Below are 18099 nucleotides of genomic sequence, written 5' to 3' on the forward strand. Positions count from 1 at the left end.
CTGAGCCGAAGGCAGTCGCCTAACCAACTGAGCCACCCAGGCGCCCATGGTACTACTTTCTTGATCACTGATTGCTCTCTCTTATAGCTTCATCTCATTCTTCCCTTTTGCCATAAGATCCCTTGGGTTGGTTTCTTCCTCTGCAAGTTGATCAGTTCTGGACCACTGGTTCCTTGACATTCCCCTCTCATCTTTTCAGTTTAGGCAGTTTGATTTGTTTGTTCTCATGTCGTTTTTCCCACTGTGAACATCTCCCTAGACATTCTTTATACTGTTGGCCCTTGGATCTCCAGACTCTCCTCCTGTCCTTTCTCTTCTTGGCTCCTCTCATTACTCCTTAAAAGACTCAGTTGTCTCTTTTCCCAGTGTTGCCTGTGCCTGGGACAGCATCCTTCCCCATGTCCAGTCAAGTAGCTTTTTAATCCTTCTCTAGGTCTAGATCATCTAGTAGATATTAAGTTCTCACCTTATTCTGAGCGCTCTGCTCTTCTGTATGACTTTTCTCAAAGTTCACCTTGTGTAAATAGTCAAGAGTTGTGACTACTCATTCTAGAGCTTTCTAGTAAGTATGCCCTTCTGAAGTCTTAAAACACCTAACACAAGGCCCATTAATGGGCTATCCATTCATTCATCTAATAGATACATTTTTTAAAGATTTTGTTTATTTGAGAGTGAGAGAGAGAGAGAGACAGAGTGAGAGAGAGTGCATGCAGGAGAGAGCACAAGAGCAGGGGGAGGGAGAAGCAGATTCCCCGCTGAGCAGGGAGCCCGATGTGGGGCTTGATCCCAGGATGCTGGGATCATGACCTGCCCTGAAGGCAACCAATTAACTGACCAAGCCACCCAGGCTCCCCTCATCTAATAGGTATTTATTGATCACCTGTTAGGTGTCAGACACTATTCTAGCAGTGGCTGGTGAACAAGAGGCTCTGTATATGTATGTTCCATCTATACATACTGCTCTTACATTCTAGTGGGATATATGTACATATTTATAGTATGTGTATAAGTATTTGCATATATGAGTTTGTATATGTAAATATTTAATCTATATTATTAAATGCTGTTCACTAGCTTTTAGCTAAGTAAATTGTGTCTTACCAACAGGATTATAAATTTTTCAGAAACAAAAATTTTTTGTGTGTTTGCATACCTGCTTGGTAGAATGCTGTACAGAACATGTATTTAATGAGTCCAATGACTTCACTAAATATAGAATACATAAGAATTGCATTCAAGTGATATACAAAACTCCACATATTATTGTGTTGATACATTGTCTAATTGCAGTCTAGCCCTCTGTGTGATGACCCTCTGCATTAATGGGTGTCTGCACTGTTATGTGTTCAGGATATGTTAACTCACTATACATGGGTACAGGACAGATTCATTTAAAGTTCACAGTGTAAAAATGCAATGTTTCTAGAACTAGAGTTGTAAGCTCAAACACTGATAGAAAATTGCATTTAAGCCTGGTGATGGGTATTAAAGAGGGCACGTTCTGCATGGAGCACTGGGTGTTATGCACAAACAATGAATCATGGAACACTATGTCAAAAACTAATGATGTAATGTATGGTGATTAACATAACAATAAAAAATTTTTAAAAAGAAAATTGCATTTATAATTACTTAACTATATGTGTCTCAATATGATAATAAATATAAAAAATATTGAAGCATCCAGAAACTTACAGGAATCTCAATATCAGCAATCACCATTTGCTAAGGAAAAACACTCCTATGTCTCTTCTGTCAGTACCTCACTTTAACACTTGTGGTCACCAAATGTGTGTTGGGGGGGTTTCCCACACCAGGCAATTCTCTGATTTTCTGATATCAATCAGTTTGGTGTCCTACAATTGAACTCACTTCTGATACTATCTACTTATAGATAGCATCACATCCCACAACTTAAGGGCTCAGGATTTCACAGGATTGCATTACCCTCCACCCCCAACTCCAGATGCCACTCACAAACCCAGGTTGTCATCTGTGCTATGGATATAAATTTGAGGTTAACATGACCCTCTTCTTAGGTTTAATTAATTTGCTGAAGTGGTTCACAGAACTCAGGAAAACAGTTTACTTATGAGGCTACTGGTTTTTCAAAAAAGGATATAACTGAGAACCATCAGATGGAAGATGCATAGGGCAAGGTGTGTAGGAAGGGGTTGGGAGCTGCTGTGCCTTCTCTGGGCTCACTGCTCTCCCTGTTGTCAACACAAAATGAACAAACCTTTTAGAATATCCTAAAGTAAGAAAGAGCATTTTATTCAAGCCCAAATTGGGACAGCTGCTTGGAAAGTGTTCCTAAGAATGAACAATTTTTACAGGGTTATATACTTTTTTACATCTTGTAAAAGCTCAAAAGATTATAGATGAGCATTTAGGTAGGAGTCATGAGTTTTATCATAAAGGAATGGAGGGAGTAGGAGAATTGATTATTTCAAGGATGCAGTGTTTTTCCTTTGGGTTACTCATTCACAAAGCAGATGCACAAGACATGTGTGGCAGGCCATAAATCAAGCTTTTGGTTTGAACAAAGTTTATATACAGTAATGTTGACTTAGAAAGAAATCTAAAATGGCTTCTCTTGGCTATCAGGCCTGCTTTTTCTCTCATCACTGTATCCACTAACCTGGAAGCTCTCCAAGCCATATCTTTTTAGGTCTTTATTGAGGCTTCATCACATGGGCATGATTGTTTAAATTATAGGCCATTGATGATTAGTTCAAACTCTAACTCCTCCTTCTGCCCTGAGGTGAAAGGTGTGGGGCTGAAAGTTTCAACCCTCTGTAATCACTTGGTTGGTTCCCTTGGCAGCTAGCCCCCATCCTTAGGTTACCTAGGGGCTTTCCCAAGTTACCTCATTTACATAAACTCAGGTATAGTTGAAAGGGGCTTGTTATAAATAACCAAAGTTACCCATTTTATTTTTATTACTCCAAAGCTATTGCAGGAATCAGGACAAAACTAAATATTATAACAATAAATGTCCCTATGGCTCTCATATAGGAAATTACATGGGTTTTAGGAGCTGTGTACCAGGAACTATGGTCAAAGAACAAAATATATATTTCTTATTATATCACAACAATCACCATTTTTTCAGGCTTTCCAGACAGACTATATGAAGCCAATTTTGCCCCGCTACAATAGATTTATTTATTTACTTAAAAGCAAAATGCATGAGAGCACACAAAGTAGGTGCTGCATTAAACTGACTCTACGTTTGAATGAAAAGCATGATGGTAAGCCTCAATGTCATGTACTTCTGCACAATGAGCAGGATCCAGCCTTATCAAGTAAAAAGTGAAGAAAGTTTGTTCACAGGACAAAATGCCATATGTGCTGAAACAACTCAAGAAGGAAAAACTCATTGAGCAGAATGAACAGCTCAAAACAATGAACAGCAACAGATGGGTATATAGTCTTCCTAAATGTCTGATGTTCTTTGTGGGTCTTTGTGCAGTAAGTAATTGGTGGAGACAATCTGGTGAACTCCCAGATGCTTATCTGCATTATTTGATCACATAGATTTTGTTGACTAAGTCAAGATAAATACCAGCATAGCCCTGCTGAAGCAAATTACAATGCTCGTTAACATTGGTCCCTTGGACATAAGATAGTTTGCAGGGATGGAATCTAGGATTCAATGAGAAATAACTGTCTATCCAGAAAACTTTGTTTTGTATTTCAAACACTTCGGATTGATTTGTTGACCTAAATATTTGGCAATTCAGCAGACAACTTGCTGTCCAACCTCTCTTAGAACTGAGGGGTCTAGTTTTGGTTTTGTCTTGTTTTGTGAGTAGGCTGAGCGTTGCTGAAAATGATTTTCTTGATTTGAGAATATTAACGGATGGTGACTACAGACTGTAGTTAATCAGATAAGATGGATCAGAAGAGAAAACTGACCATGAAGAAAAAAAAATTTGGTTTTTTTATACTAACATCTCAGAAGATATTCTAGAAAGATACTTATTTGATCCTTTTAAACTAGATAGAGGCATGCTTGCAGATTTTATTTTAGGGACGCCATGTCACATTTCTTTGTCTAAAAATTCACATGGCTCCACCATTTGGGGGTGTCAGGAATATAACTATCTCCATCTTCAGGCTTTCCTTGGAAAAATTTACCAGGACAACCTAAGTGTTAAGCAAAATCACAATTTTATTAAATTATGTTCGCATGAAAATTCCAGTGAGGATGAGAGGTAAAAGTATAAGCAAGTTTATTCTTAAGATCATATGGAAAGTTCACATGAAAGTAACAAAGAATATTGTGAAAATAATGAATAATGAGAGGAAACTGGCCCAGTCAGGTATACTAGAAAGCTATAATAATTAAAGCCATTTGGTATCTGTATGGGAATAGTTTCATCAATGGAACAGGATAATCTAGATATAGATGCAAATACATATGGGTATGTAATGTGTGATAAAAATGCATTTCAAATCAGTGGGTAAGAGATGAATTTTCCAACAAATTTATGTTGGGCAATTTGCTGACCATTTAAGGAAAACAGTAATAAATCAATAAAAAATAAAGCAGGGTCTTCACTGTAGTCCTTATCCCTAAATTAATTCCGGATGGACTGAAGTTTTAAATGTAAAAACTGATATTATAAAAGCACAAATAGAAAAAAATGGACTGCTTATTTTCATAATTTTGGATTACAGAAAAACTTCCAGGACAGAAGCTGTAAAGGAAAGCAGTTGATAAATTTCACCACATGAGCATTAAAAACTTCTCTATTACAAAAAAAGTCATAGACAAAAATCAAAATATATATAACAAACTGAGGGAAAATATTTACAACACACATGACCAAATACTGCCTTAACGTGTAAAGAGTTTAGCAAATTAGTAAGGGGAAAGAAAAAACCCAAGGACCTGACAGAAAAATGGATAAAGGAAATTTTCGGTTTGAGATTATGTTCGACTAATGTGACAGAAACCCAGCTGTAGGGGCTTAACAAAATGAGGGCTTTTCTTTTCTCACATAAGAAGTCTGAAAGCAGTCCAAAGCTGGCACGGTGGCTGCACCGTGCATCAGAAGCCCAGACTCCGTTGGGTAATCTTTAGTGGGTGGCTGCTTTATTCTTCATGGCCACAAGATAGCTGTGCCACCTCCAGGCACTACATCTGAGGCAAACAGCAGCAGCTAAGACGCATCTGCTAGAAACTCTGCCGCTTGACCTGCCAGCTGCAAAATACGTATGTATCAAGACACCAATATCTGAATTGCTGTTCTCTCACCTGCTTGGATTTTTCTCCTCAGATGTCACCATCAGGGAAGCTGTCCCTGACCATCCTAATTAAAATGCTCTCTCCCTCTCGACCCATGTTAGCACTGTGTCTCGCTTATGTTGCTTGATTTCCCTTTCTTGTGCCGATTATACTGTCTGTTGTCTTTCATAGCATAGATGACTTGGTATCTTAGTCCATTTGGGTTGCTAGAACAAAATACCACAGATTGGGTAGCTTATACACAACAGAAACTTATTTCCCACAGTTCTGGAGGCTGGAAATCCAAGATCAGGGTGCCAGCATGGTCAGGTGAGAGCCCTCTTCTGGATTGCAGACTTCTCATTATAACCTAATATGGCAGAAAGGGCAAGGGAGCTTTCTTGGGCTGCTTTTGTAAGGACACTAATCACTTCCCAAAGGCCCCATCTTCTAACACCATCACATTGGGCATTTTTCAATGTATGAATTTGGAAGGGTACAAACATTCAGACCATAGCAGTTGGGGACACAGATTTTACCTTAATCACTGCATATCCAGGGCCCTATACAGTGCTTGACACAGAGTTGATTCTTAAATTTTTTATAAAAGTGAATCTGTATGAAATACGAAATATTTGTTGAATGAATGTTATACTTCTCAAATTCATGGCTTTATTCTAGTATTAATAAGCAATTATGAATTTATACCACCACACCCTACCCCCACTGGGAACAGCTTGCCCAGTCTGGACCCCTGTCTTCTGCCACTGTCACCATTTTGGCCTCTTCTGCCTTGTGACACCCCTGGAGATGGAAGTTAGATGGTAACTAACTGTGGGGCAAAGGTGTTCTCTGTATTCCCCAGCAGCAGCTTGGGGTAACCTGTTAGAGTCTGAGGGTAGAGAATCCTCTTCTTACTTGTTAAAGTTAACATGGAATGTGCCAGGACCAGGGCTGGAAAACCGGACCATTTGTTTTCCCCTCCAGTGAATCTTCCAGTTGCCTGTAGGCCATTCCCACTTTCTTTCTGTCAGGGATTCACATTTCTCATCCTGTCATTGCTGTGTAAGGGTGATTTGGTGGAATTCTGGATACCTCCACTAGCAGATAGAATGCTGGGCTGGAATATTCAGGAAAAGAAGATACCTACTGATCCTTCTTGAACTGCTTTATGATTTTTTTATGAAGTATAGTTGACATATAACATTATATTAGTTTTGAGTGTACAACATACTGATTTGATTATATATATTACAAAATGATGACTACAATAAGTCTAGTTAATATCTGTCACCATATATAGTTAGATTTTTTTTTTTCTTTTAAGGCCTACTCTTGGCAACTTACAAATATACAATACAATATTGTTAACTGTAGTCACCATGTTGCACATTATATTTCCATGATTTATTTATTTTATAACTGCCAGTATGATTTTAGAAATGTACTGTCTTTTCTCCTTAGCTGAATTGTTCTCTTGAGAACAGAGACCCTGTATCAAACTTTAAAAAAAAAAAAAAATCTCTTGTCATTTCTAGAGCAGTATTAGGTGGCTGTATTCTGTGATTGGTTAAACCAAGAAACAGAAGCTTTAATGGACTCAATTTGGTTTCTTACTTGTAATATTTATGGCAGAATCAATAAATTTATCTACAGACTGTCTCTCTGATATATTTAGGTTCTGATTATAGTTTGGAATTTTCTGTTCTGAAACAAGTTAACTTTTTCTATCTTTCAAATTACGGTAGTAAGGGATTTCAAAAGGGCTATTGGCCACACTCAACTCTTCTCTTTAAAGAGTTAGGGGTTCCTGGGTGGCTCAGTTGGTTAAGCGTCTGCCTTCAGCTCAGGTTATGATCCTAGGGCTCCCTGCTCAGTGGGGAGTCTGCTTCTCCCTCTGCCCCACGCCCCCGCTTGTGCTCTCTCTCCATCCCTCTCAAATAAAATCTTTTTTAAAAAGAGTTAAATTAGAGTCTTTAAAACTATGTTTAAAAATTACCAGAAAACCTCGTATGATGATGATATCCATGAGTTGTGGTAGAGGTGGAACAGGGGTAGTCCTTAGGGTTTGTAGTGAAAGGATCAGGGTCATCGATTAGTGTCCTGATCCCCACTTCCTCTTTGTTTTTCTGAGAGCCTGTCATTTACCTCCCTGTGCATCAGCTTCTTTCTTTTTTAATTTGGTTTCTCATCTGTCAGATGAATATAGTAATAATCATTACATTAGGATTTTTGTGGGAGCAGGAAATGATAGAATGCAGTTAACATACATCTAATAGGATGATGGTGGCGATCTTGTAGACTTCTTTTCAAACGCAAAATGTAGTGGCACTTCGTTAATGGAGCTAGTGCTTCTGAACATTGTGATTGGCTCCTCTCATTATGTTATATAGTCTTCATGTCATTCTGCTAATACTTCACATCCAGGAAAGATTAACCAACTCAAGTGCATCTTTAGGAAAAAGGTCCTTGGTCTTCTAAGAAGTATAAACTATTATCCTACTTTTGTGTTTAAAGAATATTTATAATAATCTCTCTTGTTCTTTTGGAGTTAGAGGTATGTGTTTGCAGTAGGGAACATTCATTATTCCTCAGCCCTCCATTTTCTTGTTCATCTGACCTTCAAACCATCTTTGTCTCTCTCTATTTCTTTTTCTCAATATGTGTAATTCCTCCAAGAGAAAATGACATTCAAGTGATTTGGTGTATAGACTTTAAAAAGAAAGCAATGTGCAGAAATGTATTTGAAAGACAGAGGTTCTTTGTTAAATATAATGAGAAGGTGGACCCCTAGCAGCTGCCTTCTGGCTACAGAATCACTCTCTTGATAGGTTCTCACATGTCAAAGAGGAAGCATTGTACCAGGTTTTGCAAAAGGAGCTTTCATGTTTTGTCTTGCTGGCATCAGGTAATGGCTGGTTGCCACTGTGGGTAGACATGAATCTCTAAAAATACTCCAGCCTATTAGAACTGGTAGAGATATCAGAGATTGTTAGTCCAGTCTCCCAATTTTTCAGATGAAAGAAGAAAGCAAGGTTCAGAGCGGTAAAGTGGCTTGTCTAAGTTCAAGTAGACCACACCAAATATGAGATTTGACTTCCTGGTTCTGTAGCCCAGTGTTCTCTTCATTTGTGTTTCCTGGATCTCTGTATTGTCTGTACATCCATGACTCCACTCCACTGGCCTCTTGGTCACAATTGACTGTTCTAGGCTTAATCCCTAACTGGAGCCAGGATAGTCAAGTTTTTGAATTTTCTTAAATCCAATTGATGCTCCCTGAGAATGTTAAAACCGAAAAAGAGGAAAGTTGTCAGGAATATAGTTCTGGAACTATTGATGGGAATTACTGTCCATAGAGAGCTGTTTCCTACTGTTACTGAAACCCATCACATCCCTACCATTGGATTTTATGAGCCAGCAAATCCTCCTTTTTATTGAAGATCATGCTAATTAAGATTCTGGTACTAGCAATCAAAAGAATATGGATTAATATTCTCATTGAATTCTCTACTTTAATACAGTGATTTTCCTTTCAAATTTCTTCAAATTCGTCATCCTTAAAAATCATGGAACAAATTTAGTAAGTAGGTGTCTCATTTGTTTACAGTATGGATTTACAATTTAAATGAATATTCAGATTAGATACATTTGATCACAGTAACTATTTCTCTTACCATCTGTAATTAATAATTTCATTCCATAACAGTTTTAGACTTGGATATTTAAGCAATCTGTTAGGGACTTTTTATTAGGGTGAATGAAGCTTAATTTTTATTATTTATTTATTAATCTTCTTTAGATATTTTATGCAACTTCTTGCGCATATATTAATGGAACTTTGGATTGTCTTATTTTATTAATTTTTACCCCCGATTCCCTGTATGGGTATGAAAAGCAACTAACACAGTGCCTAAAATGTCACTCCATGTTAATTTTTCTTTTCTTACTGGGAATAATAAGAAATAGTGTTTCCTTATATACAGAGACTGTTCAACATTTTAACTTGGAAAATTGATATCCTATCACCACCACTGAATGTCAGTTGAACACTGGTTCTGGCTGTTGTGGAGGGTTAACCAAGTAGGTACAGTAATAGATCTTGTTCAGCCTGACAATTTTTGAGAACCAGCAAAATGCTGAAGTGTCTTCCTACCATCATTGTTACTACCACCAAATGTTTAAATAGCTCTTCAGAGGTTGTAGAGTTCATATGTATAATTCAGTCCTTATAACAACCAGAAAGATGTCTTTTAATATCCATGATTTATAATTTAAGAAACCGAAGCATGGATTACAAAAAAAATGTCTTTCTTAAGAATACATAGTTGCTACCCTCAGACTCAAAACAAGGCCTTCTGTCTGAGTCAGTATTTTTTTTTTTTAAACATCACAGTGATAATATGAAATCTGAGTACTTTCCATGAAAAACTTGAAATCTTCAAACATACTCTAATCATTGTTTCATTAAATTATTGAATGAATGCATACTGAGAGGGGGAAGTCCAGCTGTAGCTTTGATGGTGCCCTGGGGGCCCCATCTCCTTTCACTGCATTAACATCCTGTCTTGCTATCTTCAATGCCACACTGCAGTGGTGTAAGTGGGAGTGTGTGTGTGTGTGTGTTTGTGTGTGTGTGTGTGTGTAGGAGGTTGAGGATAGGAGAAGGCGGTGAATAAGTGGAAGCATTAGTCACTAAAGGTGCTTTAAAGGTGAGATGATACCCTCACCCCAGAGAGGTGTGTCTGTATAAAAGGCACTGAGGATAGATTCAGTTCATGGGGAGAAAAGGATTCAGGAAGAATAGTTCACAAATGGGCCCAGGGGGAAATCTTGGAGAAATGGGATACAAGAAGTCCAATTTAGCTAAAGCATTTGGTGTGTAAAAATAAATAGGGAGATAAGATTGAGAAGAGAGAGGAGGACTATACCAGGCTAAGGCATTTGGACATTGTTCTGTGGGCACCTGGGAGTCATTGGAAGTTTTTGAATGGTTTAATGATGTAATCATAGCTGGGGTGCATACTTCTTATTAGAGTTTCACATGTTCCCATATTCATTCTGTGAACAGCCCTTTTGGTTCTACTTGCAGAGTATATCCCAGACCCAGCTTCTACTGACAGACTCCACTGCCAGCAGGCTCACCTCAGCCACTGTTATCTGTCAGTTGGGCTGCCACGACACCTTTTTTAGTGACTTGTTGCTTCCATGCTTGCCCTGCCAATCCATTTCATACTACAGAGCAACCTTTTGCACGTGCAAACAAGAACTGTTGTCCTGGTTAAAGATTAAATCATCTTTTCATCACACTTGGAGTAAAATCTAACCTCCTTGCTGTACCCACAAGGCCTTTTGTAACCCTATGTGACCTGGCCCTGCCTCTCTTTGAATTTATGTTCTGCCCTCTCTTCCCTCTCCCTCACTCAGCTCTTACCACTCTAGTCTCCTTGTATTTCCTGAACATCCAGGTTCCTTCTCACCTTAACGTCTCTGCATTTGCTTGTTCATCTGCCTGGAATGTTCTTCCCTCAGGTCTTCACATGGTTAGCTCCTTAACAAAAGGGGCTTTTTCTGACCCTTGATGTGAAGTAGCCCCTGCTCAAGTCACACCTTCTATCATTTACCAGGATTCATTTTCTTCACAGTGCTTATCAATAACTGGATGAATTTCTTTATTGACTTGTAAATTTACTTGTCCCCTAACCTGTTCAACTAGATGTGAGCAAGGACTTCTTTTTTTTTCATTGCTATATCCCCAGTGCCTAGAAGAGTCCTGGCACATAGTACATATTAATTAATTAATTTAGAGATTTGGATGACTGGAGCATGGAGCCTACTACACTGTTTTCAGTACAATGAGAGTACATTGAGGGTCTTGTCAGTGGAAATGAAGGGGCAGAAACTAGCACAAGTACAGTCATAGGGAGAACTGTTGGAATTTAACATGGTTTCATGTGTTGAGTCATTGAAGAGGGAAGAGATAGAGAGTTTTGAGCTTGGATGAGCTATTAGGAACCTAGGAGAAATTCCTGGATTTGGTAGGGAAAGGAACTGTTCTAGAGGTATCAAGAGTTTGAGTGCTGGTGGGGTGGAGGTTTCTAACAGCAGCTGGAATGTGAGCTTATCCGAAGTTTCCCATTCCCTGACAGGCATTGCTGCAAAGCAAACAAGGACTATGGGCTCAGAGAATCATAAGGGAAAACCACATACTCTGCTCAACTCTCTGAACCTTAGGTTCTTCATCTGTAACGTGAAAACACCTCATGGCACAGTAGTGTTGGGGAGGAAAATTTTCCTCTATCCTTCAAAGATTCTTCCACCTGGTTTAAAGATTAAATTGACATGAGACTGATTTACAGGAGAAAGTCAAATTTAATTTCATACATACAGGAACTCCTTATACATGAGAGGTTCAAAGGCAAAAAGGTACAATGAGTTATTTATGTCATGCTGAGCTAAGGAATGGGATAGGGGCCTGGGGCTTCAAAGGGGAGGAGGGCAATTCATAGGCAATAAGAACAGATGTTTGGTAATTAGATATTTGCCTTGCCATACAGATGGGTTACTCAGATAAAATTTGTTCCTGGTGATAACTCTAATTCTAGGAAAGACCCCAATTTAGATTCTTCTAGGTAGTTAAGGGTGAGGCAAAAGTTTCTCTTGAGCCCACAGGGTCTCGATTGCCTTCAGCTCAAAATAGTCCACATGCCAAAATGACACATTTTGGGGAGATTTTCTCTGACCCCCTTCAGTGGTTCTGAAAATCAAACTGTAGAACATGAAAGCATGGAACCAAGCCCCGATGCAGGGTAGTTTCTCAATGACTGAATTTCCTGTCTCCTTACCCCTTCTTTAAGAGGCTGAGGATTAAAAAATTTAGTCCAGTTCCACAGTTTAAATTTGTGTTGTTTTTCTTTGCAAGGCAAAACAAGTAAGTGGTTTAAAAAGACAATACCCCCAGACTTAAAACGAAAATGAATGATTCCCTGTTCCAATCCAGTCCCCTCTCCCCCAGCTTCCTCTCCCCTGAGGCTACTACTTTTAACTCTCATAGCTATTTCATTTAGAAGTTATATCTGTAATTCAACATAACACATTTGTACTACTATTCCTTCAGTTTTCAATTTTAGATATTGTTTATATATCGAATTGAGATATCTTCATATTCATACCAGGAAAGGCAAGATTTAATTCCCCTATATTTCCAACCCCAAACCTACACATATTACATGTACCATTCCTCCTCTTAATGTATTATGTCCCCCTCCCTTTTTTTTTTTAGTTCATCAGTATTGTGAGTTTATATTTTTGGCTCCAGCTATTGACATCTGCACTACATAGTGTACTGTGGTTCTATTTCCTTTCTTACACAAATTATTATTTTTTTTCTGCAGTTAATACTTGCCTCATTATTGTTTAGGTTTCTTTTTTTTTTTTTATACCAGTCACTCTTGATTGTCAAACTTCCCTCAAAATCTGAAACATTTCCTCTTAATAATTTCAAACCCAACATATATTCTGTAAGTTTGATTTATTTTCCCTTTGGAAATATCTTTCCAGCCTCCTCTGGCTTCCTGTTTCAATTTGGACTGTCCACTTTCTAAGCCTGCTGCATAGCTGCATGCCATCTTGGAATCTTTTTCTGTTCTCTTGTTTTGGATCCCCTGTTTCCAGATCTCATTTTTTTTTCTCATTATGTGCCCTATTCCTTCACTTTGCCAAGGCACGTTCATCCTACAGCTTTCTGAGAAGGTACCTGGGAGGTAAATTCTTTGAGACTTTGTAGAGCTTTATTCTGTTTTCACACTTGACTGACATTTTGGCCTAGTATAGAATTCTAGGTTGGAAATAATTTTCCTTTAGCATTTTGAAGAAGGTGCCTTCTAATCTTCTACTTACCAGTGTTATGTTGAGAATTTTGATGCTGTTATGATACCCTTGCTTTCCATGTGACTTTTTTCCCCCCACTTGAGAGTTTTTAGACTTTTCTCTTTTTCTTCAATATTTTGATATTTCAGTGATGTACCTCCATGGCACTTTTTTTTTTTTTTTCATGAGTTGTTCTGGGAGGTTGATGAGCCTTTTTAGTCCAAGCACTTACCTTTCAATTCTTGGAAATGTTTTTGAATTCTTTCTTTGAAATTTCATTTCCTCTATGCTCTTTTTCTGAAACTCCTAGTATTCAGATATTGGACCTTCTGGCCGGTTCTTCTGATTTCTCTCTCTCTCTCTTTTTTTCTTTTCTTTTCTTTTGCTCAATGCATTTGCCTAAGTTCTCTCTGTGTTGCTTTTTAGTTTTGGTCTCTGTCTTTTCTAGAGGCCTAACTGAAACCACTAGTGATCCTAGGTAGTCTATACTTTTTAACAGTTAAATACCAAAAAGCTGAACTGTGAAAACCTTCTGAATGAGTCATACTTGTCATCTGGAAGCTCTTACCGTAAGGCAAAATTTTTAGGGTCTCTCAGATAGGTCTTTATTCCTGAGCTGGTTGTGTGGCTGGAAGGGAGTTATCCAGTCTTTTGTTTGGAGGATATCAGCCTGACTTCTTGTATCCTGGGAGCCTCTGGGTAAAGGAGTTGGTTATTTCACTGTTTAGCATTAAGACTTCCACTTCCACATCCTATATTCACTGTGGAGCCTCTCTCCTGCCCTATGCTGAGTCTGATGCCCCCAAGACTCAAGTCCCTCTGGTTCATCCTCTCTAAAGAGTAAATATCCTGGCATCTCCTGGGTTAGGAAGAAGTAACTTCCTCTCTATGCAGGAATCTGGGGCTTTAGATCAGGGGTTGGCAAACTATTTCTGAAAGGACCAGAAAGTAAAGATTTTAGACTTTTTGGGCTACATCATGGTCTCTATCACATATTCTTCTCCTTCTCGTCCTTTTTTTTTTTTTTAAGATTTTATTTAGTTACTTGACAGAGAGAGACACAGAGAGAGAGAGAGGGAACACAGGCAGGGGGTGTGGGAGAGGGAGAAGCAGGCTTCCTGATGTGGGACTTGATCCCAGGACCCTGGGATCATGACCTGAGCCGAAGGCAGACACTGATAAGGGTGTCTTATCAGACTGAGCCACCAAGGTGTCCCTCGTTCCTTTTTCTTTTTTTTAAATAACCCTTTAAATTGTAAAATAAACACACATCTCTTGTAGACAGTACCAAAACAGGTTGTAGACCAGATAAGTCATAGCTTACTGACACCTGGTGTAGAGGGTCCTTTTGGACACTCTAAACCAGCCATCTTCATTTCAGCCCCACCCCATATCCCTGCCTTCAGAGAAACTGGAGGCTTCCAATTTCCAATTCTTTTTGGGTTTCATGACAAAACTGGGTGATTTCTTATAGGTGACCTCCCCAATTTCAACCCTGTCCCACCATGAAAGCTTAGATTTCAGCTTCTGTGGTCCCACTAGGTGAGCCAACTAATGTCCATCTTCTTTTCATTTTCTAAAAGGTCAGTTTTTTTCTCGTTTGCCTTTCTCTCTGTCCTCATTGGGCCATTCCTTTGGAAGGAGTGGAGATAAATATATGTGTTTAATCAACTAAGTTTAACCAGAAGCTTCCCCAAATCCAATTTGGTTGGTTTTTATTTTTATTACTTTCTTTGATAGTGCTTGGGTTAATTTGCATTTGTTCTCCACGTGCTTACTTGCTATGCCAGATGTTTGAAGAAGATGTCCTTGGGGAGGAAAAATGAGGGGTTTTAAAATGTAGTGTTCTTGAAATGCTCACAATGGTTCAGTGTGTGAGATCCCAAAGAGGCCTGGTTGTTTCTAACCACCAGACTCTTATAATAGAAATACAGTTTCACCCTTATTTGTGTAAACCATCAGGATCATTTTTAAATGTTTGTAATAAAGTTTGTGGCTTATTGTTTAAAATTGAATTTAAGGTAGTAAATCAAAGCTTTTGGTGGCATGCCCCTGACAGCAGGGAGAGCCTGGTAAGTGATCCCTAAGAGCTGATCAAAGAGACTTGCTGAGCATTTTTTCCTGTATTTGTGTTTTGGTCCTTTAATCTGGTAGTGTTTCCAATTCCATTCAGAATACTGTAATGCACACTCCACCCCCACTCAAGTCTTTTTGGCAGCATCTGGGATTGTCTTTGCCAAATGGCCCCTCTTTGGGCATAGGCCTGTGTTTGCCATCAGGCCTATACAAGGCATGAACAATGGTGGTTGTCAGAAAATGGGCATCTTTCAAGATTTATTCATACCACATTTTTGTTCTTATAATCAAATGAAAATTGAAAATGAAAAAGGGAAAATTCACTGAAAAATGACCATTTGCCTTTCCTGCCTAGGTTCACCTTTCCTGGCCAGTGAAGATGGTGTGCTTGGAGGAGTGATTGTTCTCCGAACTTGCAGGTGTTCTGCAGAGTCTGACTCCTCCCAAGATAAGCAGACACTTCTAGGTAAGCTGGACATATACCTTAGGTGTGTGTCTTTCTCTTTCATTTTTTTCAAGACACGGAAAGATTTATGTCCATAAGTTAATAATGTTAAGCTGTGGGAAGGCCAGAATGCTTTATTGATATCTACACATGTCTATTCTACTGATCTTTTTGCATAAGTAAACATGTAAAAGTTGAATATTCATTTTTAAGTGTATGCTTAAAGCATATTTTTCAAATGGGCTTAGAACCTAGGACCTTTACTAAAGCCCCAATATTAAGAACATTGGACCATGTATTTGTTCCCTGCCTAGTTCCACAAAGCATGGAGATAACCCATAACAACATACACAGTAACAAACATAGAAAGAAGCTTCTTCCTGTTTCCCCTCCCAAAACAGAATCAGAACCATGTGAAGAGCTACTGGCCTCGGAGTCTGTTCTGGCTCCATCGCTTATTAGCTATGACGCCTTTGTGCATCAGTCTTACTGTTCTGTGCCACTTCCTCTTTTGTAAAATAAGGACATCTGCCCTGCCCTCATAAAGCTGTGGTGAAGAAAGGTCAAGTGAGTGTTTTGCAGATTTGCAGATGTCCATCCAGATGTGCGGTTTTGTGTCTAGCCAAGTGTACCACTGGGGTTAAAAACCAGCCAGTCCTCCACAAACCTGTGGGACTCCCTCTGCCCACAGGGATGCCTTTTTCTAATCCATTTATCCAGAGGGCACATTTAAAAAAAATCTGCATAAAGGTACTGCATAAGCTAGGAGGGGGCCTTATGTGTTATTTTTTAATTGACTTTTTAAATAATTATATATACATTCAGGAAAGTACACAAATTATAATTGCAGCTACTTGATAAATCATTATAAACTGAACCCACTCATGCAAGCAGATAAAAAGTAGAACTTTACCACAACCCCCAAAACCCCTGGTAACCCACCCCCATTCTTTACCCCTCCAAAGTGAACCACTATGCTGACTTCTAACACCATGATTAGTTTCGCTGGGGTTTATAATTTATATAAATGGAATCACAGAGTATGTACTACATGTATCTGATGTGCATGTTACATGTGGCAGTAGTTTGTTATTTTCATTGCTGTGTGGTATTCCATTATACAGATATACCACTTTGTATTTATCCATTCTTCCCTAAGTTTTTTTTTTTTTTTTTTTTTAATATAACTGTTGTAGATCATCCACAGGAACTGTGGTAGTTCAACCCTTTCTATAAATTTTCTTACAGAAGGTGTGGGTGGTGCCTGATCTATATTGTATGATTGTTGTGAATTGGTGTAGTACAAGTGAGTCTGTAAATTAGAAAAGCAAGCCTTTCTTATGAGGGTACAAAAGTATTTTTTCTACAGAAGCTGAAAGAGCTTTCATAAAGTTTTCCCCCTAATTCCTCAAAGGGGAAAAAAAATGCACTTTGGATTCTGACTACTAACCTCATATATATATATTTTTTTCCTTTTCTCTTTCCACCTAGTATACTTGGTACCCAGGTTGCTCCCAGGAAATGTAGTTTTAAATGGCTCTCTTTTATTAAACCAAGGCAAATTAGCCATTTGCTTTTTTGGTATCTTAATCATTGTTGAATCCTTTGAAGAAATCTTCCATGGTTGGATAGAAGGGAGTTTGTAGGAGGATGTACCTGGGCCTTCCATTAAAACTCAGAATAACCCTTAGTACTGGGGGCCGGACGGGGGTAGTTACTAAAACTGCTTCATAGACTGTTCCTAGGTTGGAGTATCAGTTCTTTACTGAGCCTGGATTCTTGCCCATTAGACTTAATCCTGAAAATTATAAGGTTTTTTGGTTGTCGTTTTATTTTTGGTGGTGTAGTATAGAAATGCATATTTAAGGATAAATCATAGCATTTTTGCTCATCTTAGTTTTTATCACCAAGGTAGTAATTTGTAAACTAATTCCTACTCTCTGTTTCAAAAAGAAGAATGAAATGTAAAGTGTGAATTTCTAAAATAAGTAAAATCTTGTCATTTGTTAAACCTAACTAGAGGAATTAATGTTTGTGAAGTTTATCTTCTAAAACCTGGTGAACATAGGCTAGTATCAACTTATAGATGATACCAACCACATGAATTTTTACATTTGTTCAAAAGAGTAATGTATGTATAGAAGGATAGGAAAGGGGATGTGAAAGTCACCATGGTCACCTCAGTCCCAGAGCCACCAGTCTCTGGTTCTGGTTATTCTTGTTGGAAACACCTGTACTCTATAGAATATGTTCATGCTTCTATTTCTTGATTGGTCAGTAGTTTGTGGCTCCTTTTTGGGGAAAAAAAAATTAAGAATGTAGTTCACATCACTTTCCGCTCCCTTTTCCTCCTGACTTTGTTAGACTTCTACTCTAACTTGAAATCATAAATTTTAATTTTATTGCAACTGTAACATACTATTTCTTAATTTATTTCTTGATTCCTCAACTTTATACAGTCTCTCAACCATACCTC

General features: G+C 38.4%; 1 protein-coding gene across 9 annotated transcripts in view; it reads left to right on the forward strand.

Moving 5' to 3' along the window:
* Window positions 1–18099, forward strand: part of TASP1 (taspase 1) — a 303482-nt gene that overhangs the window by 220833 nt on the left and 64550 nt on the right. For all 9 annotated transcript variants that reach the window (XR_010405771.1, XR_010405770.1, XR_010405772.1 and 6 more), the window contains one exon: window positions 15534–15644. Coding sequence is in view for 6 of the 9 variants with exons in the window: in XM_064572806.1 (XP_064428876.1) it covers window positions 15534–15644 (111 nt within the window). In the remaining 3 variants the exon portion in view is untranslated. The remainder of the gene's footprint in view (window positions 1–15533; window positions 15645–18099) is intronic.

Source organism: Mirounga angustirostris, unplaced genomic scaffold (assembly GCF_029215605.1).
Source record: "Mirounga angustirostris isolate CCGP_5_RB_7025 unplaced genomic scaffold, mMirAng1.0.hap1 SCAF_10, whole genome shotgun sequence".
Classification (NCBI taxonomy): Eukaryota; Metazoa; Chordata; class Mammalia; order Carnivora; family Phocidae; genus Mirounga; species Mirounga angustirostris.